Source organism: Tenrec ecaudatus, chromosome 1 (genome assembly GCF_050624435.1).
Source record: "Tenrec ecaudatus isolate mTenEca1 chromosome 1, mTenEca1.hap1, whole genome shotgun sequence".
Lineage (NCBI taxonomy): Eukaryota > Metazoa > Chordata > Mammalia > Afrosoricida > Tenrecidae > Tenrec > Tenrec ecaudatus.
The window spans coordinates 146,079,485-146,107,034 of NC_134530.1; the positions used below are offsets into that span (position 1 = coordinate 146,079,485).

Here is a 27,550-nt window from a genome sequence, read left to right on the forward strand (position 1 = left end):
AGAGCAGCGGAGGTAATAGTGGGGGTGGGGTGGGCTTGGAAACCTCTAGAAATAGCAGGAGAGACGCTGTGTGTGGTGGGAAGATGGGGTTGAGGGGACAAGGGCACAGTCGTGTAGGTGAGGGATAAGAGCAATAGTCATTAATGGAATTGATGATAATTAGCACTCACTTGTGCCCAAAGGCTGTGGAATATCTCCATCCTGATTTCTATCTCTAGACATGCCTGAATTCATCACTCTGTGGTTCCGCATTGATCCACATCTCAGTTCAGTCTGGTGGTTATTTCCCCATAAAGCATATGATTCATGTCCACAGTCTGTTCACCAAGAAAGCCTGAGCACTACTGTTTTAATCTCTTCATCGTTTTGGGTAGCAAAGCATTGGGCACCAAGTCTGAACTGAATTGGAAGATTACATTTTCAAAAAAACCTTTCCAGAAAGACCGTTCCCATGATATGCCCAGAGAAGTCATACCATGAAGTTCATTCAACACTGGCCAGAGATTTATTGGCTAACGATGAAAATAACAAGTCACCTCTGATCCCCAGGCCCAGATTAAGCACCTCCTATTCCCTCGACCTGCTTCCGACTAATCGAATGCACAAGGACTAAGATCTTGAGAGCCTGACTGTAGCCCTCACAGCTGCTCTGGCCAGTGTGGTTCTTGTTGAAAGCAAACGATTGTGAGCAAGGTGGCAGAGAACCTTCAAAGGGCCTGTGAGATCGGAGTCAGTCTGAGACGGTGACCACTTACTTGGCGTGGTGGTTCTAACGTAGCATCACTTTATTTAGGAATGAAATAAGATAAATCTTCAGTTCCATCCGTTCGGTCTGAGCTGTCTCCTTTGAAGTCAGGACACGCAAGAGGAGCTTCAGAGAGTCCCCTACTTTGTTGGGGAATAGAAAAGGTTAAGGGAGCTGAGACCTAGCACTTGCCTCTGCTTCGTTTTTATGCAGCAAAAGTTGGCAAACCCTGTCATCTGGGGCCTACACATCAAAGTTTGTCACCAATATAACAATATTCACAGATGACATTTCGGGACAGCTCAGTGATCATTCAATGGAAATTATTGGTTACACCTGGCTTGCATTCACCCATCACCAAGCTTTTGTGATATGAACGTGATTGTGGTCCAAGAGTGTGGTGTTTCAATTGCCTGAGTGCAAGGTAACCGGCCAAGGCCACAGCAGGTTGTACAATGCCTTGCTAAGGAGGAATGTGGTTGGGTGTTGGTGCCTCAACTTTCACAGCACCACGTGTTTCTCCTTTAGGGCACCTCTTCCCATTGGCAATGTTGCATGTGTGCGTGCGTGCATGTGTGTGTGCGTGTGTGTTAGTGGGCACTTCGCTCACACTACATCAGCAGTACCGGGAAGGCAGATGCTTCTTCTTTGGCTCATCCCCAGCAGGTAGCATGGTCCTTGTTTGTTGAATGAATGAATGAACGAATGAACACACATACAAACAATTCCTGGGGAATGTGAGGAGGTTTTCAATTGACAGAGCAGAAAACAGGCCTGGGGGTGGGGGGAGAAGAAGAACTGTCCAACATGGTGACTGAAAGAAGTGGCCATGATTTTTGTAAAAATCCACACTGCCATTGTATCCCCCTGGGAGCTGTCTTGAGCAAAAACGGAGAAAATGGTGTTCGCATGCGCCACGGTCCTATAGGCCCTAAGGGCAAGCACGCCAAGGCGTCTGTAGGAGCCAATGCTTCGACTTCTTAGGGCTCTTGCTATCTGGACAGTGGTCCCAAATGTCACATGAAAAGTATCAGACCTTGTGGGAAACAGAATGATTTCTCCTAAGTAGTTTCCCCCAAATATATGTTAGATATAGGACATTGCTTGCAACTAATGGTAAATGATTGTCAAGGTATCTCCCTGAAGACTCCCAGCTATCCAGAGCAAGCAGACACCATTGTCCCTCCCACAATCAGCAGGGCTCAGTCCCTGCTGTTAGGGACAGTGGATCGCTCCCCCCTGGAATCTTAGAGTCTCTAGCTGTAAGGCAACCAGGGTTAGGCCGCCATCATGAATGTAGGGTCTGCCCATTTTGTCACATGTGTACCCTTATTCCCTCCTCTTCCAATAGCATATGAACCCCTAGATCACCCCCTCCCATTACTGTATTACCCATAGCACAGCTCTTTCCTGTGACGCATGTCTTCACCTGTAATAGCGGGCTTGCATGTCCCAAGAGAATATGTAAGCCTTAGTTAGCAATAAATCTCTCTCTCTGCACGTGGACCACCAAGTGAGGCTGAGGTAAGCATGCTACCGTGACATGTGTCTGACTCCATTATTTCAATCTCTCTTCGAGCTCTCATGCTCTCTATGACTTTATTATAATCTTTATCTCAACAGTACAATTGCGCCCATCGAACCTGCGGCTAGTTGGGGAGGGGGCTGGCCTTTCCCCCACAAGACCTCATGGCCTGAAGCTTTAGATTTTAAATTCTTATGGCTACAGCCTGTGCAGGGCCTTAGCAGGTGTTGTTTCCTTCTTTCTCTGAAATAGTGCTTTCCTGCACCTCTGTCTCTAGAGAAGATTGGTGTCTCACTGGTCATCTCCGGGCCTGTGGTCAGGCCGACTGTCTCTTCATGATCTTAGAGTGTATCTGTGGTTTTGGGGCATCATTTTTAAAAGAAGAAGAAAAAAGGGGGGGGGGGAACCCTCCAGGGGCAACAGTGGCCCGCATCTGACCTTTCTGCCATTGTGTCTAGAGAACACAGCTGTGTGTTTACAGAATCACCACATGGTGGCCCCCAAGGTCCACTGGACTGAGAGCCCAGCTCCTGAGAGCCCTCTCCTGGTGCCCCCAAGGGAAGGAAAGACGGATCCACAGAGCACCTATCAGGAAGGAGGCGGCTGTGCACAGCAGGTCCTGGGACAAAACCCAGAGAGGAAACTTACCAAGTGTGTGGGAACCACAGAAGAATCTTGGCCGTTCGGGGAGCTGCTCGGTAGGCTTTTACCTATAATCACTGAGAGGCAAAGGGCAACACAACGATACTGAGCCTCGTCCTTGGCTCAGGACTAGGACCAAGTGAGGTAATAACTGATCTCAGGAGAACTTTCTATGCCTGCTCACTCCGGGGTCCCAGAGACTCCCTTGGCAGGGACCTTGGCTCCTACTCCTTTCAGATGGGTGGCGTTTCCTCCCATCAAAGAGTAAGGCTGCCTCCAAAGGGTGTGTGTTGGAGAGGCTCCGGCCTCCTTCCGTCCTGGGACCTCCTTCTGTCCAGATCTACACTGGCTCACTCGATTCTGACTCATAGCCGCCAACAGGACAGAATAGGCTAGCACTGCCCCTGGGGGTCTCCCGCAGAGCTGCTGGTGGAACCTGCCTGCTCACCTTGTGGTCAGCAGCCCGGTGGGTCACCCTGATGCCACCAGGGCTCCTCCAGAGCTACATGCACCTCTACCAAAGAAGACCATAGTACCCTCTGCTTTCACGCAGGTCATGTTTGTCACCAGGAAGCAGATAGACTGACCGCCTGGGTCTCCATGTGACCAGACAATGGAGGACCACATTTGTCAGGTCACGTTCACTTGTCTGAAAGCTGCTTCCGGACTCCTTTTCTCTAAGTCCTGCCCCCAACTACTACTTACCCCTCCGATGCCTTTGACTTTGCCTTCGTTTGGACAAGTGTCTGACTGCAGAGATCACCCCCAAGGCCGTGATAAGTATGCAGATGCTGAGGGTGGATATCCTGGAAGCAATCACAGATAGCCTTCACGCCTCTTGAGAGAAACTACATTTTGGTTCTCTGCGCACGACACTCTGCTCTGGAATTTGTTCTTCCTGCCTGGTCATAGCAGTTCCTGCCAACCGTATTCCTACGGTGTGACTCTGGGCCCCAGACCACATTTAAGTGGGCCCGCGGCGATCCCCTTATCAAAATGGGGAACTAATTTAGGCCCGGAAGCAGGAGAATCAAGTTTCCTTGCAGGTCTCTTGAATGAGGGAAATAAAAACTCATAAGCCAAGAGAAAGATCTTTTCCCGTGGTAAAGAAACAAGCAAGGGCAGTCTAGAGAGATGATGAGACCCACACATAAACAATATTAGCGATTAAAACAAAACAAAACTCCGGCTCCCAGCCACCCTGTAGATTAGGGCCAGAGAGAGGGTGCTGGCGCGTTTTCAGAGTGGTCACGCCCCTGGCCGCTGAATTTCATGAGACACTGCTTTCTTCTTCCAAAGGACCCCCGCCCTCGCTTTCAATTAAAATAATGAAGGGGTATTTCTGCAGCCTATAATCAAAGGTCCTACACCACACTTGTTTGAGGGAAACCAAATAGGTACGTTGAGAATGTATGCTTCCGGTTGAGGGAAACACACCTCATCTGGGTGAAAAGTAACACGTGCAAGTTGTCATGTCTTGGGGTTGCCACACACGGTCACCACCACCCCACTGCCCCCTCCCCCCCCCTACCTACTCACATCCACGTGTGTCCTTAAGGTTCTCACCTGGAGTACTTGGACTTCTGGACAGACTTGAAAGTCCTGCAGCTTTGGTTCCTGTCTGGAAGATCGGAGTCAGAAGGAATTTGTTGAGAGTCAAGCAGGGCCCACAGCCTGGTCCTTCCTTTGCCTCTCAGGTGCGTGCGTGCCCGCCCGCCATTCTCTCAGTCCCCACAGCGGGACTACCCTGGCTGACTCCGGGCCAGAGCAGGGGCACCAGGTCCAGCTGTATCATCGTGTCCTCCACAGCATAACTCCTGGTGACCCTGGGTGTGTGTCAGGGTGGGGCTGGCCTCCACAGGGTTCTAAGGTGCCCTGCGTGGACTCCAGCCTCCATCCTTTCCGCCCTGCGTGGACTCCAGCCTCCATCCTTTCCGCTAGCAGCTGAATGCATTAACGGCTTGCCCCACCAGTGTCTGCTACATGGAACACGTGATGGTGGCTTTCCGTCCCACTCCCTGCCAATCAAGCCGGGCACCTGGAGGAAGAGGCTCATTTTCCAGATTTGCACCAAGGCACCGTATGGACTAGAAGTGGTTTGTGGTTGGAAAATTCTAGGGAGGGGGGCGTGGGCCCCCTCAAGGTCAGTCTCTACCTACCACAGCATCCTCCTAACAGCCACCAAACCCAGGGGGAGAAATCCAATCAAGGCCACCCACCTGCTCCCCTGATAATGCCCAGGAAGGTGCTGTGCTTTGTGGCAACTAAGGGGGGGCATTTAGGTGGGACTTCTCTTATTGGGAACCTAGAACTCGGGACAAGCTACACAGTTAGGCAAATGCAGAACCAAACCACAGTAGAAACACCAGGTGTGGAGGGTATTGTTGAATGAATGAGTTACCAGGTGATTCAAGGTGAGCAAGGCTCTGCTTCTAGCACAGACAAAACTCCCTCTCCCTTCTCTTAAGTCTGTTTTGTGTCCCTAGTTCTGGCCTACTGGCATTGTCCAACTGGGCGTTGATAGCAGAAGACGTGCTTTTCAGAAATGGACACAATAGGACTCTACAGGAGGAAAAAGAGAAGAAGATAGATACCTTCCAAAAGTCCTCTGTCCAAGAGCGTGAGATTTTCTGGTGTAAAAAGAGATATATTTTTCTTCTTTACATTTAAAAGAAGAAATGTGATAGAGACCCCATGTCTTTGTCTTGGCTAAGGATCGCAACTGATAGGCTTGGGGAAAATGTCCCCAGAGGTTCCAGTCCCGCCTACCCAGCCAGCAGGGTCTCCAAGTGTCAACTGCATTCCTTAAAAGTAATAGGAGACATGGAACCATTAGGCAATTATATTGCCCCCTGTGACTTATTAAGTTCTTTAAAGGGACAATATTTGAGGGTGTTCCTCCAGGTACCTGAGTTACCTTTTGCAGCCTCAGCCACCTCACAAGAAACTACGCTAAGAATCTAAGATCTCCCAAGCTGACACTAAGCCACGGAGCACAGAGATTCAAGATCAAATCCACAGTCTCCTCTGGCTGTCTATTCATTTTCTCCATACACACAAAAACCTCACACCTGTTTGATCTCCTGAGCATCTTCCAAATTCCCAGGAATCAGATCTTGGTGAGGGATAGAATTCCCAAGAGCTTCCCAGGGCTCAGTTGCCTTTCTCTCCCCCATTCTCCAAGGGAATCCCAGCACCATCCACAACCGTGCTGCCTTGGAAGTAGGGAGAGACCTACGTTCCCCCCAGAGATCCTCGAGAGGGCCACAGCTAGTGTTGACTGGTTTCGGTGAGTACTCATCTCACTAACAATCACTCACCCATCATGGGTTGCCCTCAGTGAGATCCTTGAAAGGCCCCTTACCTTTCTCAGGCTCAAACTCATCCTCGAGGACGTCTTTGTTGTCCGTCACAACCAGCTCTGTGAAATCCATGTCATCCCTGGCAAAGTCCTTTTGGATGCCACACCAATACCAGCCGGTGTCCTCCTTGGTCAGGCAGGACACAGTGACAATGAGCTGGTTTCCTGTGTCTTTCAGGGTCACACGGCCGGTGCTGTTGGGGGTGAAGGCCACGATGTTGCAGTAGTCCCGGAAATAGCCTCGGCACCAGTATTTGGGGTAGTCCTTGTAGTAGGTATCATAGTTGCAGATGGCGAAGGCTGTGTCCAGAGCAAAGCTTTCCTTGACCTTCTCATCCATGACCATGGCGTCTGTCAAAATACATACAAACCCACCCACGCCACTGTTCTTTCTAGCTCATAGCAGCTCCTGCCCTCCTGAAGGGCAATTAATAAAAGACTTAGATGCTGATTTGTGTCAAACAAGCAAGCAAAAGTCAGTTGCTGTTGAGTTGATTCCAAACCATGACAATGTCAAGGGCGCCAGAGGAGAACAGTGCTCCCTAGGATGCCTGGTGGCTGATTTTTCAGAAGTACATCACCAGGTCTTGCTTTGGAGGCACTTCTGGGTGCACTTGAACCGCCAATCTTTCAGTGAACAGCCAACCGTGTTAACGTTCGCACTCCCGGAGACTCCTGCCCTCACCCAAGGGTAAATTATGGGCCCCATCTGCTGCAAGGATTTAGAAGGCCTCTCACCATTGTTCGGCAGGGGTTGACTGGAGGAGCCTGAAGCTTGGACTTTGAGCAAGATCCCCTTCCCCTCTCCCCCACCTACCATGACACCTCAAAGAGAAAGGGAGACGCCCGGGCAGGTTCTTTCTTTATGCTGGTTGCTTAGGGACTGAAAACAAAGAAGTCAGGTTCTGTCTTGAGAGACTAAGAACCTCATATTTCTTTTGTACGAGATCTGTATGAGGAACTTCTGCCAGGCCAGGACATTGCGTCATAAGGAAGTCATACACACCGTGCCCAGCTTGACCAGGGCTGGGGAAGGAGCTGGCTCAGAAGATGGAGCGAGCAGAGCCCACCTATCTCTGAGTCTTCAGAACTGCCCCAGGGACCCTTGACATGCTGCTTCCACAGGACAATGCTGCCCAGCAGGTCCACACACTTGACACCATCTTATGGTGAAAACAACCCTACTGGGAAGAGCCTGTGCTCCTCGGTTTACAGGCAGAGGCATGGACGCAGAGGGCCCAGTACCTCTCCAAGGTCACAGGGCTGGAGGTGGCAGTCTGCTGAGGCTCATCTTTGGGGATGGGGTAGGGACAGAAAGGGCAAAGTCCCATCCTCATATATCTGCACAAACACTCTGGAGTGGGGTCGGGAGGGGGAGAGGAATTTAGGTAAACGGAAAGAGACCAGGAAGGTCTTCATGTAACCACGTGTTTCAAAGGCCCCATGTCTCTGCTTAGTAGAGTGAAGGCCAAGAGCAAACACAAGCACATTCTTTTTCACCTCCTTTTATGTTCCTTTTGGTGGTTAGGGCTAATAGGCAGGCATCCAAAGTAAGAGGGGAGAAGGAAACCCAGTGTCGCCAGGCAGACTACAAGGCGCTCTTGTGGCCTAGTGGGTTATACGTTGGACTGCTAACCAGGAGGTGAGCAGTTTGAACCGACCAGCGATTCCATGGAAGAAAAGGAGGCTGTGGACTCCAGGACAGATTCTGTCTCAGATACTGGAGGGAGCTGTTCTCTGCACTCTAGGGGTCTTAGGAGTTGGAATGAACAGTGTGTGGTTTAGGAAGATGGCTGGAGCCCTGGGTATGACTGGTCGTGCGCGACTTCTCACTACCCAGAGGCACCTTGGAAAAGAAGTCTGGAGATCGGCTTCGGAAAAGTCACAGGCTTCACTGAGGAGGTGGGCAAATGACCTGAACAGAAATTTCACAGTGGCGGAAACCCGAATGATCAATAAACATAAGAGATAATGTTCCCGATGACCAGCTGTAAGGGAAATGCAAATTAAAAAGAGTTATGAGATACCATCTAACACTCTCAAAGATAGTCTAATTCAAAAAATCAGAAAGCAACAAGTGTCGGAGGGGCTGTGGTGAGATAGGAACTCTCATCCACTGCTGGTGGGCCTGTAGGTATGTACAGCCACTATGGAAATCGATCTGGCGATACCTAAAACAGATGGAAATTGAGCTACCCTACAACTCAGCAATCCCCCTACCGGGCATACACCCAGAAGAAGTAAGAAACAGACCACGACCAGAGAGCTGCCCTTCAGTGTCCGTTGCAGCACAGTTCACAATTGCAAAGAGTTGAAAACAGCCATCAGCAGAAGAGTAGATTAAAAAGCTCTGGTGTATACATACAGTGGAGCACTACACGTCCCCAAAAGCAGTGGTGAACGTAGGAAGCACAAAGTCTCATGAGAAGAGTTGGAGGAAATTATGCTAAGTGAAGTAAGCCAAGCACAAAACAACAAATACATGAGTACACTGCGGTAAGTTTTAAAAGCACAAGGGGAAAAGCTACTAAACGCATACATTCCCAGGGCGACATCCAGGCACTCTGGGAGAGGGCAGATCCAACCCAGGGATGCATCTGGCAGCCAACTGAGAGGAGGAGAAAAGAAAAACAGACGAGGGTAGTGGGGAGACAGGGCACTGACCCACCCACTGGGAAAGTATTGTCCATGTCTCCACAGGAAAGGGAGAGAGGGATTGGACCCCCCAACCTTGAGGGGCAGCATCCTGGCAAGAAGCATGGAACTAACCGAGAGGACGAGAGGACTGCGGGGCAGCCCCTATCCCAGCTACGCCCAGAATGCACTGCAGAGGGCAGCACTGAAGACTAGTCCGGGGAGAGTGGTGGGTCTGCCCAGACCACACCGAAGCCAACTAAGAGGGAAAGAGAGTGGACCTCACCCTGGCCCACAAGCCTCAAGGACGACATTCCTGCTCCGAGCAGCCAATGCAGAGAGAGGACCATAGTGCCGGCCCCACCATGAGACACGACGTCCCCTCACTGACCCAAAGTGCTACGGGGGGGAACAGCACCAGAGGCAGAGTGAGGGAATTGTGCCTGGCCTGAGCCCCCCACACTGCGGGGAAACAGCGCAGCAAGGGGAGCAAAGCAACAAAGTGCCCGAGGAATCCTGAAAATAGACTTCACTGGCACCTCATCAGACCTGATTGGAAAGTGTTCATAAGGATCAACAGACAGGCCTGGAACTATTTATAGGCTTCAAAAAATGTCTATCTATATTAGATAGGCAGGATTGCTTAGAATCCCGAGGAGAAAACCACAGGACTGACGGTTCTAGAGGGGGAGGCATGGGAGAGGAAAGGTGGGGGTGCCAACAAACCCAGGAACAAGGGAACAACAAGACATCTAAAATCAATGGCGAGGAAGGCATAGAATGCCTGGTGGGGTTTGATCAAGTGCAATGTAGCCGAGAGAAAGTACTGAGAGTCGGAGGAAGGTCGAACATGATGATGGGACAGGAGGAAAGTAAAAAGAAATAGAGGGAAAACTAGGAAACAAAAGATTTATGGAGGTATAAACACAGGCATACACGCATGTATATATATTAATATATAATGATAGGGATATAAGTCTATGTACATATATCTAAATGTTAAGTATTAAGGTAGCAGCTGGGCATTGGGTCCCTACGCAAGTCCTCCCTCAATGCAAGAACACTTTGTTCTAAGAACCTGGCATTCTGTGGTGCTCATCTTCCCAACATGATTGCTGAAGGCAAAATGGGTGCTTATGCAAGTGTGAAGAAAGCTGATGGTGCCCGGTGATTAGAAGATATGGTACCTGGAGTCTTAAAGGCTTGAAGTTAAACAAGCAGCTATCTAGCAGGGATGCAACCAAGCCCACTTGGAAGCAGCACCCCAGCCTGTGTGATCACGAGGTGTTGATGGGATCAGGTATCAGGCATCAGAGGCCCAAAACAAGCAATCATGTCAATGAGAATGAGGAGGGTCAGAGTGGAGACCCAAAGCTCATCTGTGGACTGGACAACTGGACACCCCCTCCCAGGAGGGTCACAAGGAAAGAAGGAGTCAGCCAGGATGTAGCATAGCACCGACAGAACACACAACATTCCTCTAGTTCTTCAAAGCTTGCCCCGCTCCCCACTATCATGACCCCAGTTCTACTTTACAAATCTGGTTAGACAAGAGCATGTACATGGGTACAGATAAGAGCTGGAAACACAGGGAATCCAGGACAGATAAACCACACAGGAAAAATAATGGGAGTAACGATACCATGAGGGTACGGGGAAGGTGCAGGGAGAAGGGCGAGAAAGAGAGAACCGATCACAATGTTCAATGTATAAGGCCCACCCTCTGCCCCTCCCTGCCTAGGGGACAGACAACAGAAAAATGGGCAAAGGGAGACAGTGGACAATGTAAGATATGAAAATAATAATAATTTATAATTTATCAAGGGTTCACGAAGGTGGGAGGTGAGGGGAGGGAGAGGAAAAAGAGGAGCTGATACCAAGGGTACAAGTAGAAAGGAAATGTTTTGAAAATGATGGCAACATATGTACAAATGAACTTGATACAATTGATGTATGGATTGTTATGAGTTGTATGAGTCCCCGATAAAATAATTTATTTAAAAGAAAAAAGAAGTCACCCCCGATAAAATGATTTATTTTTTTAAAATAAGTCACCAGCTCAGAAATCCTATGAGCACTTCTCGTGTGCACACATGGGGCCGTCATGAGTCAGAACTCACTTGACGGCAACGGACAACTACAACAGGAAGGACCGCAGACTGGCGGGCTCGAGACGGTCCTGCCCCACCTCTTACCTGAGGAGAGAGCCAAGGAGAGTACAAGGAAGAGCACCATCACCGGAAAGAAACAAATCTTCGACAGGAATGAACGTACCCAGGACTCTCCGGAATCCAGCATCTGTTTCAGGGCAATAGATCATGTGCTATCTTGCTTGGAGGGAGAACGGGGCAGAGGGAGCACCCAATGAATGCCAACGGGACTGATGATGTTTGAAAATTATTGTTAAGGACCACAGTCTCGGTGGACACCAAGGTCAACTGGCGTCTCCTAGTTCACGAAGACAGTGTTCTACATCCTAGTTTGGTGGGTTGTGACTGGACTCTCAGAAGCTTAAGGTCTCTTGCTGTCCAGAGGAGAGGAGGGAAATGAAAATCAAAGGGCCGTTGTTCTGGGAAGGAACACACGAGAAGGTCCTGCCTGGAGTGGGATAAAGAGGTGGAACCGAGCCGAAAATCATAAGAGAGGCCAGGTTTACTGGTCAGATTGAGGCTCGTGGGACATCCAATAAGATGGCCCTTGCCCTTCAAACTTGGAACTGAACTCCGCCCCGTGTTAGGTTAATCAGCCACGGGGGATCAGAAGGGCAGAATTTCCCCATGGACAAAGTTCAGAGGGCTGGGAAAGGAGGAGGAAGGGGAAAGGAGACAGAGAGGAAAAGGGACCCGCGCTGGTACAGTGGAGGGAGGCCATCATTGACCTGAACCTGACGACGTACGGGATGTTGAAGGCAAATCGATGACCTGCTCGCTAGTCCTGGTCCAACTCACAGTGAAACGCTTTCACAAGAAAACTGTGGTTGCGTTCTGCTTCTGGACGTGAGAATGGTTTGGGAGTAGGCCAACCTCAAAGATGGAGCCTCCTATACAGGTGTCTGTGTAGTCTCTCCCCAAGATGAGTCAGGGCAGGCCTGTGTGACCAATAAATTATGGCAGAATTGATGGTGTGTGACATCTGAGGTTAGGTCATAAAAGATGTGCAGTTTCCCTTTCCCTCTGACATTGCTCCCTCTTGAGGACATCAACCACCATTGTGTGAGGTTGCTCAGAGGAACCAACTTGCCAGATATAGAGGAGAAACATCTCGAAACAGGCCCCTCCAGCCCCAACAAAGCCTTCGGATGACTGTAGAACCAGACACCTCAGGAGAGACCCAAGGTGAGAACCATCCAACCAAGATGCCCCTGAAGTCCTGAGCCCGAGGAACCAGCGGAGCTAATGCATGGCTATTGTTTTAACCCTCCACGTTTGGGACCATTTGTTTCATATCAATAGATAAGTACTATAGAGTTGGAACTTGTGGTTATTGCTTTAGAACTATTTTAAAGTTCACTTCATTTTTATGTGTGGTGAATTAATTCTTTGATTTATTCACCTAGCAGATCTTTATTAAGGGCACACAATTTAATGGACATCTAATTGGGCAATATGGAGACATTGAGAAGACAGGCAAGGACTTTCATGGGCCTTAGATTCTGATCTGGAGAGAGCATGATACATGCTAAAAAGAAAAGATTTTTGCTTGTTTGTTTGTTTTTTGTTTTTTTGTCTTTTTGCTGTGGTTCGGTGAAAGTGCGTAAATTGTTTTCCATTTAGCATTTTATTCACATTCTGCTTCATAACGTGCCTTCTTCCCACTGAGTCCTTGGGTTCCTCCTTTCCATTCGCCTATCTTTCCTGTCCTTTCAGGCCCCTGAGTGTTGCCTTTGGGCAAATCCTGCCCGTTTGGTTTCATGTGGCTGGGTGTTCGGAGAAGCAGGTTCCTTTGCTCGGCTGTTGCTTGGCTGCAAGATGGATGACAGCCTTTTAAAGCACTCACCCCGGATCGGAAGCACACAAAGCAAACACACACAACACTGCTTGGAGATGGTGCCTAGGATACCAGAGAAAATGCCATCAGAGAAGAAGTGGATTGTGCATGGATAGACGCTGGTTAAAAATGTTAAAAGTCTGAGCCATGGAAAAGTACCATTCTGAAGCAAATGAAAGGCGAGAATGAGTGCCTCTGTCTACCAATCACTGGCTGCTGCTAGTTCTGTTGCCTCTTCTGTTAGGTAGTGGATGGGGGGCTGTTCCTCTCCGTGCCCAGGGGGCCCCTACAGCAAGTTAGAAGCCGGTAAAGGCTAAAGGACATGCACCCATTCGAGCCCTGAGCCAGGGGAGTGGTACACCTGGGTGGACCCCAATCTGGCCAGGTGGGCTTAATTCAGCCAATGGGGTCAACGAGCACCATGGACCATGCCTCCCAGTGGAGGGCCCTAAAAAGACCAGACCTGAGACCACCCTCTCTTTTCCAGCTGCTCCTCCAAGGTCCCTCAAAGTTGGGGTCCTGGTGTCCCTCTCCTCCCCTCCCCTCCCTTCCATTCTCCCCCCTCCCCTCCTCTCCCCCTTTTCCTCTCTCCCTCCTCTCCCCCCTCTCCCCTCACCTCTCCCTCGCCTCCTGCCTCCGCCAGGTGGGTGTGAGTGCCATGAGGGTGCTTGTGTTCAGTTTCTGTAATGCCTGACACTGCTTCTATCCTTTATAGAAACCCTCTTGGATCACAAACCTGGCTTTGGTGTGACTTCTTTCTCAGGTGAAGCCAGGACAGGGGTATTTCTCCCCCGAGGAATCTAACACTTCCAGGAGGGTACAATTCAAGTTCACTGTCTTTAAATAAATAGCAAATGGAAAATTCGAGATAGAAAAACCAAATGTACTTTAACATTTTGTGGAATTACATAGGGAAATGTTTTATCAATGAACTATCTTGACACCTAGGAAGTCAAAGTCATCTGTTTAGGGCATAAGTGGGTGTGGATACAAATGAGGCGGGGCTGGCCGGAAGTTGATAGGTTTTTTTTATCCTTTATGAATCATTTAATTGGGAGATCTTAGTTAATTTAATTAGATCAAGCATAATTGTACAATTGCTCCTACCGTCAGTTCAAAAGTTGATGGTTGTGAAAACAGGATGTCAAACCTATGAGGGTGCATTCTTGTCGTCTCTCCACTTTTCACGTTCGAAAATGTCCACAAGAAAAAGTAGAAAACCTACAGACATCACATGACCCAACTTGTTTACCTCATTAGAGTGCAAACTAATTGACACATGGCGATTAATCAAACTTGCTTTGCAAACGAGGACAATTTCAGTAACTTTCCCAACTTCACGTAGCTAGCAAAGCCACTCGATTACATGATGCCGCGTCCTCGTTAGCAATCAGACGACACACTTGAAGACCTTAGAGAGGCTACCAAGAGTCTCCCTCTGCACAACTGCTATTTATTTACTTATTTGCTTGTTTGTTGATTTCTAATCATTTTATTAGGGACTCATACAACTCTTATCACAATCCATACATACATCAATTGTATAAAGCACATCTGTGCATTCTTTGCCCTCATCATTTTCAAAGCATTTGCTCTCCACTTAAGCCCTTGGCATCAGGTCCTCTTTTTTTCCCTCTCTCACCGCTCCTCCCTCCCTCATGAGCCCTTGATAATTTATAAATCAATATTTTGTCATATCTAGCCCTGTCCGACGTCTCCCTTCACTCACTTTTCTGTTGTCCATCCCCCAGGGAGGAGGTCACATGTAGATCCTTGTAATCGGTTCCTCCTTTCCAACCCACTCTCCCTCTACCCTCCCGGTATCACCCCTCACACCCCTGGTCCTGAAGGGATCATCCGCCCTGGATTCCCTGTTTTTCCAGTTCCTATCTGCACCAGTGTACACACTCAGGTCTAGCCAGACTTGCAAGGTAGATTTGGGATCATGATAGTGGGGGAGGAGGAAGCATTTAGGAACTAGAGGAAAGTTGTATGTTTCATCGTTGCTACATCACACCTTGACTGGCTCATCTCTTCCCCTAGACCCCTCTGAAAGGGGATCTCCAGTGGCTGACAAATGGGCTTTGGGTCTCCACTCTTCACTCCCCCCCTCATTCACTATAGTAATATTTTTTTGTTCTGATGATGCCTGATACCTGACCCCTTCAACACCTTGTGATCACACAGGCTGGTGTGCTTCTTCCATGTGGGCTTTGTTGCTTCTCAGCTAGATGGCTGCTTGTTTATCTTCAAGCCTTTAAGACTCCAAACGCTCTATCTTTTGATAGCTGGGCACCATCAGCTTTCTTCACCACATTTGCTATGCACACATTTGTGTTCAGCAATCTTGACGGGAAGGTGAGCATCATAGAATGCCAATTTAATAGAAGAAAGTATTCTTGCATTGAGGGAGTACTTGAGTGGAGGCCCAATGTTCTTCTGCTACCTTAATACCAAACCTATAAATATATACACCTAGATCTATTTCCCCATCCTCATATATAAATATATTTGCACATGTACATGTCTTTATCTAGACCTCTATAAATTCCCTTTGCCTCCCAGCTCTTTCCTCTATTTCCCTTGACTTTCCTCCTGTCCCACTATCATGTTCAGTCCCCACCAGGGATTCAGCAGTTCTTCTTTGTTACATTACCCTTGATTATACCCTACCAGGCCTCCCACACCCACCTCACCACCAATTTGTATCACTTGCTGTTCCCTTGTCCCTGGAAACAATCCAGAGGAGAAAACAATGGGACTGGCAGTTCCAGGAGGACATGGGAGAAGGGGAGGTGGGGGTAAAGGAAGTGGTGTTAACAACTGCTATTTAAGTATGTAGTTGGGACAAGCTCAAGTCCTCGGTCTCCTCAGTCCTTAGGGTGTAAGGACAGAATTTCTCTAGAAAATAGGCATTGAGTTGACTTGATGAAGACAAAATAAGATAAGGAAACATACTTATTCAAAATGTGCCTTTGGTTTTTTTCTCAAAACTTCATCTCATTTTTTAAAACATGTATGGCTTGGATGGAAGTTTATAGAGAAAATTAGCTTTCTCTTCAACAGGCTATACACATTTTCCTTCATAACGTTCGTTACAGTCCCCTCGATGTAACAGCAGTATTCTTCCCACTTCCTCCCTGGTTTCCCGTTTCCGTTTGTCACCTTCCCTGCCTCTTCCGGCCTTTTGGCATTTGTTTTGGGGACAGCGCTGCCTTTTGGTTTTGTATGGTTGATTGTTCTGAGCAGAATGTTGCTCATGGGTGTGATTGTTCACTTTATAGGCCTGTTTACTGCTGATGAGTGCTCTCTAGGAAGGGATTCCGGTCCCAGTTTGAAAGGTGACTAAGGGCCCAGTCTTGGAGTTGCACCACTCTATCAGACCAGGATGTCTGGTCCGATTTATGATTGTGAATATTGTCTCCATGTTTTTCTCCCACTCACTCTGTGCTCCTCTATTGTGATCCTGGTCAAAGTGGTTGGTACCAGTGGCTGGGCACCATCTAGTTCTTCGTGTCTCAGGCAAGTGCAGGCTGTGGCTTGTGTGGTCCATTAGTCCTTTGGACTGGTTGTTTCCTTGAGTCTTTGGGTTTTTTCACTCCTCTTTGCTCCAAACAAAAGGTGACCAAAAGTTACACCTTAGATACCTGCTCACACATTTTTTACGATACCAGTTGCGTAGAAGGTGGAATATTGATGAACTGTTATGCCAATTGACCTAGATATCCACTCCCTTACTACCACCAAGACTGTATATAGTTCTTTTTTATTATTAAATACTTTTATTGGGGGTTCTTACATCTCATCACAATCCATGCATTCATCCGTTCTGTCAAGCACATTTGTACATATGCTGCCATCATCATTTTGAAATCATTTTCTTTCTACTTGAGCCCTTGATATCAGTTCCTCATTTTCTCCCCTCCCCCCCCACCCTCCCTCCCTCATGAGCTCTTGATAAGTTGTAGATTACTATTTTCATCTTTTGCATCATCCTCTATCACCCTTCACCCACTTTTCTGTTGTTCATTCCCCCTGGGAGGGGGTTATATATTGATCCTTGTGATCAATTCCCCCTTTCTCCCCCCACCTTCCCCTTATCCTCCTGGTATCTCTATTCTCATTGTTGGCCCTGAGGGGTTTATGTAGCGTGGATTCCCTCTGTGCGGGCTCTTATCTGTAGCATTGTACATTTCTGGTCTAGTCTGATTTCTAAGGTAGAATTGAGGTCATGATGGGGGTGGGGTTGGGGGAAGGCATTAAAGAACTAGAGGAAAGTTTTATGTTTCATCAGTGCTATACTGCACCCTGACTGGCTCAAGACTATAGTTTTAAGCCCTCATGACCACTAACTCAGTCCCTCAAGGTATTTGACTATGGCTAAGAAGTCTACATAACTTTGCCCCCTTGTATGGTGTACTAAAAACCTGGGTATATTTGCAGCGCACAGAAATACATATGTAACAATATCATCTGCCAAACTTATATATGCCTGTGGTATATACCTCTTCAACCTACATATCTACTTATGTTTCACACAGACATTATTGTTTGTTGTTACTGCTCTTGTAGGATTACGTATGTCGTGGTATTTCCCATACCTCTCGGTGTCTGTTCTGGTGCCGTTCTGCCGACTCCCCCTTATTTTATAGTCTTTCCCCGTCTACTGTCAAATGAGCGATGTCCTCTTCCATCATTTGTTTATCCTTTCATGCACTGATGGGCATGTAGGTTCAGCCTCTACCTTTGTTTCAGTTCATTTTGCGAAGAAGGGGGAGGCAACCCTGGGTTCTGCTGTATGCGCTCTTACCTTGTTCCTTTGGAATAAAAGTTATCACAGTCAGCCTACATGACTTTATGCAGTCAGGTAGTTCGTTTATTGTGCCAACCTGGCCAATAAACTCATGTGGGGTTAATTGAAGGGTGGAGAGATAAATGACTCCATGAGTCTTGCCTTTTGAGTTCTTGGGTCTCTTGCTTTGTGATGGTTGGACCAGGGTGCAGCTGCCTTAGCCAGTTCTCTGCTTCAGCTGGCAAGGCTCACTTCCTGCAAGACATCTCTGAGGAGAAGCAGCATGGACCTACCCTGATGCAGCCCTGGGTGCTGGAGCAGCTGCATGGAGACCCCTACCAGCACTGAGATGCTTACACGTTCACTGATTCAGCTTTCCTCCTGCAGTCGGCATCATTGTGTGTGTTCTGTGAGATGGAGGAGGACTTTGTGGATTAGTGTCAGACATATAGGTTAATGCTGGACTTGTGGGTTTGGGCAGCGCCAGGTTGGGATGTTTTCTTGATGCACACTTGACCTTTATATCAAACTCTCTCGTACGTGAATTTCTGTGGATTTGTTTCTCTAAAGTGCCAGACTAACACCTGCAGTCTCTGGAATGTTTGGAACTCACTACCTGGCTCAGAGGCAAACAAGTGGAGCACCTCCTTTATGTGCCTAACTGCTAGTGATCGAAAGGCTAGATCCTGCTGTCTGGGTAGTCACCAGAGACATCCTGACAGTTTGAAGAATCTCATTGCCCTGCTTGCTTGCCTACCGTCAATTGTTCCCTGTGGTTATCCTGACACCGGAATTGATATAAAACAAGAGTACCTGCCTCCCCAGGGGTTTGAATTCCCAAGCAGGACGCCATCAAAACCACCTGTGTGGCTGTCAGCGTCCTCACTGGTGCCACCTACTGAAAACATCAACTTCCCTTTCTTCCTCGCTCAGAGGCGAGCCGTGAGAAGGCCAGTTGCTCTTTATAATTTAGCTGAAAAGGTGCCAGGAAAGTGGCTCAGGGGAGATTCCTGTGGCACTAATTTCTGAACCCGAAAGCAGGATGGCTCCCACCACTTCTAGCCAAGTTCCTCACCAGCGATTTTTGGTTCATCTTTTTTTTTTTGGTTTCAAACCAAAGACAGTTTCACTTTTAGGGCTTCTCTTGGGATGCTGCCAGTGGTGGGGTAGGGGTGGTGCTAGGTGACCTAGAGGGGGCTCTGAAACCCTGTGTTACAGACACCCCGTGTACAGCAGATCGAAACACGACCTGGCCCTGAGCCCTCCTCCCAACTGACCCTATGTTTGAACTTATTGTTGCAGCTATGGTGTCAATCCATCTCCTCGAGGGCCTGCTGTTCCCCCTGCCCTTTTACTTCACCAGGCATGATGTCTTTTTCCAGAGACTGGTCTCTCCTGGCAACATGCCCCACGTGAAGGTTTGCCTCCAGAGAGATTTTGACTGCAGTTCTTCCCAGAGAGGTCGGTTTGTTCTTCTGGCAAGCCATGCTCCACCACCATCCAAACACATCAATTCCTCTTGGATTTTCCTTATGCCCTGTCCAACTTTCACACGCATATGAGGTGACTGAATATACCATGGCTTGGATCAGGTACACTGCAGTCCTCAAAGTAACCCTCCTTGCTTTTCAACACTTTAAGGAGCAGAATTTACCCCATGTAATGTGTTGTTTGATCTCTAGACTGCTCTTTCCATGAGCATTGATTGTGGATCCAACAAGACAAAATCCTGGACGACGTCAACCTTTTTTCATAATGTTACCTGGGCTGAAGGAACACATTATCTTCTTAGGATATTCCCAGCTGGCAGGAAACAAAACAAAACAAAGCAAAGCAAAAACAAAAACACACCACCTTCCTGAAAGCCATCCGTGGGTTTGTTAAACAGCAGTAGTCAAGACAGGGGAGAAGGGGAGGATAATGTAAGGGGCAGGAGTTTTCCCTGAACCTCGGACACCATAACAGCTTGTCCTATGGCACAAATAACATTGCATAGCATTCGGGATTGAATGCTGCTTTGTTCTGAAGGAAGTGGTCCCTTTGAGTCAAGTTTCCAGAAAGGGCAGGTTCTAAATGAAGCAGTGTTGTAGGAAGGTTGCCCTCGACTGAGAGCTGAGGCGTGCTTCCTCGCAGTTCTGCAACTGGAGAAAGGCCCTTCCCGGAATCAACCCAATCCTTTGGGAAGACATCCTAACAAAATGATGGGAAAACATCTGAAATCAAATCAGGAACGACCTTAAGGAAAACGCTTTAATTTACTTGGTTTAAATATCGATCTATCTATCTATCTATCTATCTATCTATCTATCTATCTATCTATCTATCTATCTATCTATCTATCTAAATCAATGTTCAATGAAACTTTACTTTTATTTAATAAAAATATATTCCCCACTGCCATTGTGTTTGGTCAGGTTCTCTAAAGGAGGAAAACCACACTTGTTTGTGTCTGTCTAGCATGAAATGCAGATCAAGACAAGGCTTGATGTAGAAGTCGAAGTTCATAGGTGCAGTCTGGGTGAAGTCAGGCTTCCCCTGGCTCATGGCAGTGGATGAACAGGAAGCATGATGATGAAGCAAAGAGAGCAGGGGGCACAGGCTGGTGGATGCAGGGGTCCGAAGTCAATTCCCCATTGGTAGTACTCTGGTAACCCCTAAGATCAGTAGGCAGCGCAATAGGAGATTGAGGAACCAGATGCAAGAACAGCTTCAGCAAAAGACAAAGGGTCAAAGAGGACTTGATTCTGCTCAGTCTCTCATTCTTAATCAATGACTCTGTGTGTGTTGTTTCTCTCTCATACAAAAAGGCTGATGACACCAAGGAGGTGACTTGTCATCAGGCTGGGCTCCCATTGAGAGGTTGGGTGCCACCACTATCCTTACCCAGGAGTTGACATAGTCCCTCCCTCACAGCCATGAAGTTGATCCTAACTCCTAGTGGCCTATGGACAGTCTCCAAGGCTGTAAGTCTGTACAGGAACAGACAGCCTCAACTTTGTCCTGTGGGGCAGCTAGTGTGTTTGAACTGTAGACTTCATGGTTAATGGTAAAATGCTTATTCAACAGTATCACCAGGGTTCTTAAAAATATATTAATAAAAAGTGTTTTGTTACTTTAAAAAAGAATAAAATGCTGCTACCCCAATACCTATGCACTGTCACCGAATCGGTAAATCTTTCTGAGGCTGTGGCTCTTTACAGGAGCTCTTTCTTCTTTCTCCCAAGGAACTGCTTGTAGGTTCAAACTACTGACTTTGCAGTTAGCAGCCCAATACCTAACCCACTTATGCCACCAGGAGTCCTTGCTACCCCAACAAGCCTTTAAAATGTTGAGAGGGAAGTTATTAAGACCAATCATTATTAGGACAGTGGGGTTGTGTTCAAATCCTCTGTTCTGAAACTATTCTCACTAGTGGTGTGAGGTGGGGGGGAGAGGGCGGTGATAAACTCTGGCATCAGTAGGGGCGTGAATATTATATTAGAACTGCAACTGGTTTGTAGACAACTACACTGTATACCACAAAACAACTCTGTTTGGAGTCTTGACATCAATCCAGCCTGCACTGAATTCTTCCTGACCATGAACTCCAAAACTCCATACTCACTGCCATCAAGTCAATTTCAACTCATCGGGATACCACAGAACAACATAGAACTGGCCCATTGGGCTTCCTAGACTTTTTAGTCTTTATAGGAATAAGCAGCCTCATTTTCCTCCCTCAGAAAGGCTGGTGGGTTCGAGCCCATGACTTTGTGGTTAGCAGTTCAGTGCATGCCCCATTATACCACCAGGGCTCTGGCCATGAACTGGCCAAGTAAAATGTTTTGCCCTTGGGCAGGGTGTGTTTGAAAGTGGATTAAAACTGCCTGGCCAGGCCAGGAAGGAGCCCTGGTGGTGTGGCGATTACTTATTGGGCTGCTAGTCAGAGGTCAACAGTTTGAAACACTAGTGGCTCCTCAGGAGGAAGACTTTGTGGTTTCCTAAAGAGTTGTCATCTCAGAAACCCACCGAGCTCTTCCACCCTGTCCTATAGGATTACTATGAGTCAGAATCCACTTGATGGCAGTGAATTTTTGAGTCAGGCCTGGAACTTGCCTGGGTGTATCCTTGATGGAGAGTGTGGGGTCAGGGCCTCAGGCTTTGAGTCACACCACAGAAAATCCTGTAAGGCAGGGGTCCTCAAACTTTTTAAACAGGGGCCAGTTCACTGTCCCTAAGACCATTGGAGGGCCGGATTATAGTTTAAAAAAAAAACTATGGACAAATTCCTATGCACACGGCACATACCTTATTTTGAAGTAAAAAACCAAAACGGGCAAAAACACCCGGCGTACTGGATAAATGTCCCCAGCGGGCCACATGTGGCCCGTGGGCCATAGTTTGAGAATCCCTACTGTAAGGTCTTGGGATCTGAAATCATTTACATGGCACAATCACGACCCTCCTTTCCTGGTAGTTGTGCTTGAGACAGTGATTCATTGTTCCTCCGCCAATCACGATTTGGGGACCACTTTCGCGTGTTTTCTGCTATTCTATAATTAGGACCATGGCCATGAATTCTTTGGGCACCATGACTCCTTCATGCTGACAAAGTGCTCGGCATAATAGCAATCCATTGTCTCTTCTGGCCTTACCCACGCTGCCCTATAGCTCTGTACTCCTTTGAAAATGAAGCACCAGGATAAATGATTCGAATCGAGCTGACCCTATATAACAGGTCTAGTGTACAGGGTCACTATGAGTTGGAAATTATTCAAGGGAAATGGGTTTTCTAGAGTCAGGAGCATTCTTTCTCTATCGATAGATGAATGGCTCAGAAAGCCAGAAAATGCTCTGATCCTCCCAGACATAAGGGGAAAGGTGTTCTACAAAAAGGCACGAGAAGCCCAGAATGGACACCGCTGGATGCCCACCATGGCTTTAGGTCGTTTGCAGGCTGAGAGTCAGGACCAGCCAGCTGGGTCTCCAAGTTTCAAAATCCTGACCCCCAGCAAACAGCTGCAGGCGACAGCTAACTAATTTTTTATTCACTCACATACATTCACAAGTGGCTTAGCAGTTTACACCCTGAGCTCCCAACATCCCCTGGACTTCTCCTAAGAGCAGGGTTCTTAGACACTGCCACAGAGTCTAACTGAGTCACCATCACAAACACATCAAGCAGTAGGTGAAGGAGAGGCACCTTCAGACTCCCTGGGTCTCCTTTTGTACAGGTAGGAGGAACGCAGGAGGCAGTCGCAGCAATGGTACATTGTCCTCAAGTCAGGTCTACAGAAGGTCCTTGCTTTCAAGGAAGAGGGTAGGAGAGGTACAACTGGAGGCAGCCCGCCAAATGCTCTCCCTCCCGGTGGAAGGAATGTCAAAGCCCTGGTCCACGTGACTGGGTCCTCAAGAGTCTCTGAGTCTGAGTCTGAAAGTCATTTTCCATGGAGGACTGCATCTGAAGACCTGTCGTTGCTTAAGTCCAGGGAATCAGCGGACTGGCAAATCATACAGGTTTTAAAGATCAAGAGGTAGGTCTCCTTGAACTTCTTTATTTTGCAAGCGTAGACAATAGGGTTCATCATGGAGTTAGCATGGGAGAGCAAGATACCCAAGTATATCGCAACATCTGATACTTCCCCCTGAAAGTAGAGAATACAGTTGATGATGGATAAAGGCAGCCAGGACAAAGCAAACAAGAAGAGAACCAGGAACAGGGATTTCGCTGTCTTGAACTCCCGTCCATAAAATGCCCCCGTCTCTTTGGAGGCAGACGAGCTCTGATTAAGCCTGTTCCGGATGACATAGAAGATGTCAAGGTAGATGGCACACATGACAACCAGAGGGATCAAGATCCAGATGAAGAAGCTGAAGTAGACCATGTAGTCCATTCTCATAGTAGAACGGAATTTGCATGGAATGTAGGTGACATTTTGGTTGCGCTCCAGGAACGGTTGCATGTTCCAGCCAAACATGGGTGTCAATCCCACCAGGAATGACACCAGCCAGCAAAGGCCCAGTGACAGCCATATTCTTCTCTGAGTGGTGACCCTCTTGTATCTGTTTGAAGGGAAAAGAGCCCATAAGTTCATGGCAGGAATTGCTCAAGGATTGGGAAGTTGGAGCTAGCAAAATTATCGAAATTGAGAAGTGCAGCATGCGGTTTCCTAAGCACTAAGGGCACACAGTGACTGCAGCCAAACTCTACTGGTTATAAGGACAAGACAGACAGATAGCAATTAGAAAAAAAAAATCCAGCCAACTTCTCTGGTAGCTTTCTTTTGTTTGTTTTTTAATCATTTTATTAGGGGCTCATGCAACTCCTATCACAATCCACACATACATCAATTGTGTCAAGCACATTTGTACATTCATTGCCCTCATCATTCTCAAAACATTTGCTCTTCACTTAATCCCCTGGCATCAGCTCCTTATTTTCCCCCTCCCTCCCCGCTCCCCTTCCCTCATGAACCCTTGAGAATTTATAAATTATTATTTTGTTAGATCTTACACTGTCCGACGTCTCCCTTCAACTATTTTTTTCTGTTGTCCATCCCCCAGGGAGGGGGTTATATGTAGATCCTTATAATCAGTTCTCCCTTTCCACCCCACCTTCTCTCCACCCTCCCTATATTGCCACTCTCAGCACTGGTCCTGAAGGGATCATCCACCCTGGATTCCCTGTGTTTCCAGTTCCTATCTGTACCAGTGTACATACCCTGGTCTAGCCAGATTTGTAAGGTAGAATTGGGATCATGATAGTGGGGTTGGAGGCAGGGGGTGGAGCCTTTAGGAACTAGAGGAAGGTTGTATGTTTCATCGTTGCTAGCCTGCACCCTGACTGGCTCATCTCCTCCCCGTGACCCTCTCTGGGACCTACCCAGAATGAACTAGGAATGTGAGAACTTTGAGTCAGGTATTTGCATAACCCGTTCATGACTCCATTTCCAGCCCATTAATAGTCATTTAAGTCTCATGGGATTGTCTACCTGGTAAGGAATGGTCTCAACATATGGCTGCCTGCTGTGCTGTGCACTGTCCCACTTGGCTATTGTGCTTCTCCCACGCTTCCCTACCCATACTTGCCTCTGTTGCAAGTGGCATACATGCACTCTTGGTGTTGAGCTACATGAGTCCTCGATGGAGATTCGAAGATGGTGTTGAATCATGTCAAGAACCTTGAGAGTCTCATCCGGTGGGGGCGGGGGGGGGGAATCACCATGTCTCCTTCAATCTTCCCTCCTGACAAGATCCTACACAACCTTCCAGAAGGCAACTCCTCTTTTTTGAGTCCCTGCTCTTTCCTCTGTAGACGTCACCTCAATGAAATCTCACAACAAATGCGCTATCTTTCTGATAGTCTTCATTTTATTGATGCTAGTGATGAAAATGACAGCAGTTAAAACCACTGCGTGCAAGGCATCTTTTTCTAAGCGCTGTACATGTGTTAACCCAGCTAGCTCTATGAGGAAGGAACAGTTATCCTCTCCATTTCAGAGGTAAGAAAAGTGAACCACAGACAAGTGAAGCAACTGTGCAAACTAGAAGTGGTGGAGCGAAAATTGAAACGAGTGAATCTGAGCGCAACACATCTGAACCACTGTGATGAAAGAATGAGGCAGAGAAAACTCAATAACTTGCCTACCAAGCCTCAGGATGCTGGGATTTGAAGGCAGACTGGTCTGTAGCTACAGCTTGCTTATAGCTCCCTATCATGCTCTTTCCCTAAGACTGACACCGTTAAGGATCCCTGGGGAATTGGAATTTCTCCATTTGGCAATCTGTTCTCTTTACTTGGTCACAGGAAAGGCTGGTACTACTTTCACAATGGAGAACTATTTCAGGAATGGCTCTCACAGTTCAGAAGGAGACAAGGAAACGCATTCACTGATGCCACCAAGTCGATTCTGACTCATAGTGACTCTCCATGGGGTTTCTAAAACTGTGAATCTTTGAGGAAACAGACAGCCTCATTTCAGTCCTGCAGAGTGGCTGAGGGTTTAAACCTTCAGCCTTTCAGTTGGCCATCAGCCCAGTGCCTAACCTATAGCACCCCCAAACTAGAACAAAAACCAAACCCTCACTGTCAATTCCAACCCTGGGCATGTGTGCCAGTGGCATAGTGAGAGGTTACCAGTTCAAAACCACAAGCCATTTGATAGAAAGGTGAGAATTTCTACTCCTCTGAAGAGTTCCAGTCTTGGAAGTCCACAGGGGCAGTTCTGCCCTGTCCTATAAAGTCACTGCGACAGCACTACCAGTGTTCCATAAACAGACATGAGAGTGCTTTTGAAAATTCATGGGGAAACGCCCTATCTGTGAAGTCCGTTGCTCCACAAAATGTTTGAAGCCCTATGTATATTTATTCTGAGGTTCCCTTGATCAAGATCAAGATGGGGATGGGCACAGAACAGGAAGCCAAGGTGAAATAATAGCCTACGCGTATTTGGTAGATAATAGAACCATCAGCTTTATCTCTCTGCTTCTTATCTACTCGGGTCCTATCATTTTTAAAAGCCAAGAGCCTTTTGTTATTGAAAGATGCATCATATTTTCCTCATAGCTACCCCAGGGAAGCAAATAGGCCCCGTTAATCAATGGTGAGGGATATTAAAGTACTCCGATTACTGATTTCTGAGCCTTGGCTCATAGGCATCAACTCCTCATAGACCAGATAAACCAAACCCATGCCTATCGAGTGGATCCTGACTCATCACAGCCCTGAGCATCAGGTAGACAGCTTCCGCTTTCTCCCTAGGAGCCACTGGTGGATTTGAACCACGGACCTTACAGTTAGCAGCCAAATCCTCAGTGACCCTATATATAGAGATTTTTTTTGTTTTCAATTGCCCCTTTTCAAGTTCAGGGATCAATTTGGGTTTTTTTACACTAAAAAAAAAAAATGAGCTCTGAACTCGGTGGCCCATTTGCCAGGAACTTTTCTCAGCACCTGCATTCCACCCTCTTCACACAGGTTACCTGACAGTGAGCTTGACCCGCAGGTATCGGTCCACAGCAATGGCCAGCAAGGACATGATGGAGGCATGGGTGAAGATCAGCAGCAGACAGTTCATGAACAGGCAGGCGTAGAAGTGGACTGTGATGCCCAGGCTGATGACAATGGCCAAAGGCATGACCAGTATTCCAACAGCAATGTCAGCCAGGGCTAAGGAAACGATGAAATAGAAGGTGGTGGTCTGCAGGCTGGAGTTCAATTTGACCACCCAGATGACCAACACATTGCCCACGATGGCACAGAGCCCGATGAGAATCTCCACGGTGATGTAGGTGATGCTGGGCAACGTCAAGGCCATGCTGGGGACAGGTGTCTTGCTTTCCCACAGGAGACAGCTGCATCAGCTGGATCTTGGTGAGCCTATCTCTTGCCAGACATCTTCCCGGAGGACCAACAAAGCAGTTGTCTAAAACTCACAGCCCTTCTCCTTGTCTGTTCTGGAGGGATGCTCTTTCAAGATGGCCCCCTCTCTCCTTAGATGGTACCCACCACAGGGCAATCACTTGCAACGCCAGTGGGGACCACGGATCCCTGGGTTGCTGGAAGCCTGGGGGGCAGTTCTTGAAGGTTGAATCTAAATGTCCTATGGGCCTTACTTCCTCAAACAGGCGTGCTCAAAGCCCCAGCCTCCTGTTCCCTCCTAGAGCTCCATCAAGATAAGCAGCGCTCTTTAGGGGTGTTTTAGGAAGTGAGATGGGCCAAGAGGAAGTACAGAGCAAGAAAAACTCAACAAGATGAGCGAAAAAGCAGAGGAGGGGGTGGTGTAAGTGGCGTGGTGGAGAAGGCTTCTCGTGAGATCACCGTCTATTCAGGGACTAGATGCAAGCGCAGCAGTGGGGTGGGAGAGGAGCTGCCAGCTCTGACTA

At 47.8% G+C, this 27,550-nt stretch overlaps 1 protein-coding gene across 1 annotated transcript; it reads right to left on the bottom strand.

The window, feature by feature from the left end:
• Nucleotides 1–769: 769 nt before the first annotated feature.
• ADORA3 (adenosine A3 receptor) lies at nt 770–26,982 on the bottom strand. The gene is made up of 7 exons (XM_075540401.1): nt 26,648–26,982; nt 23,122–23,728; nt 11,103–11,205; nt 6,277–6,624; nt 4,479–4,533; nt 3,618–3,718; nt 770–888 (listed from the first exon to the last, which is right to left on the bottom strand). The coding sequence occupies exons 1-7, from the start codon at nt 26,980–26,982 to the stop codon at nt 770–772; spliced, it is 1,668 nt and encodes a 555-aa protein (XP_075396516.1).
• Nucleotides 26,983–27,550: the final 568 nt, after the last annotated feature.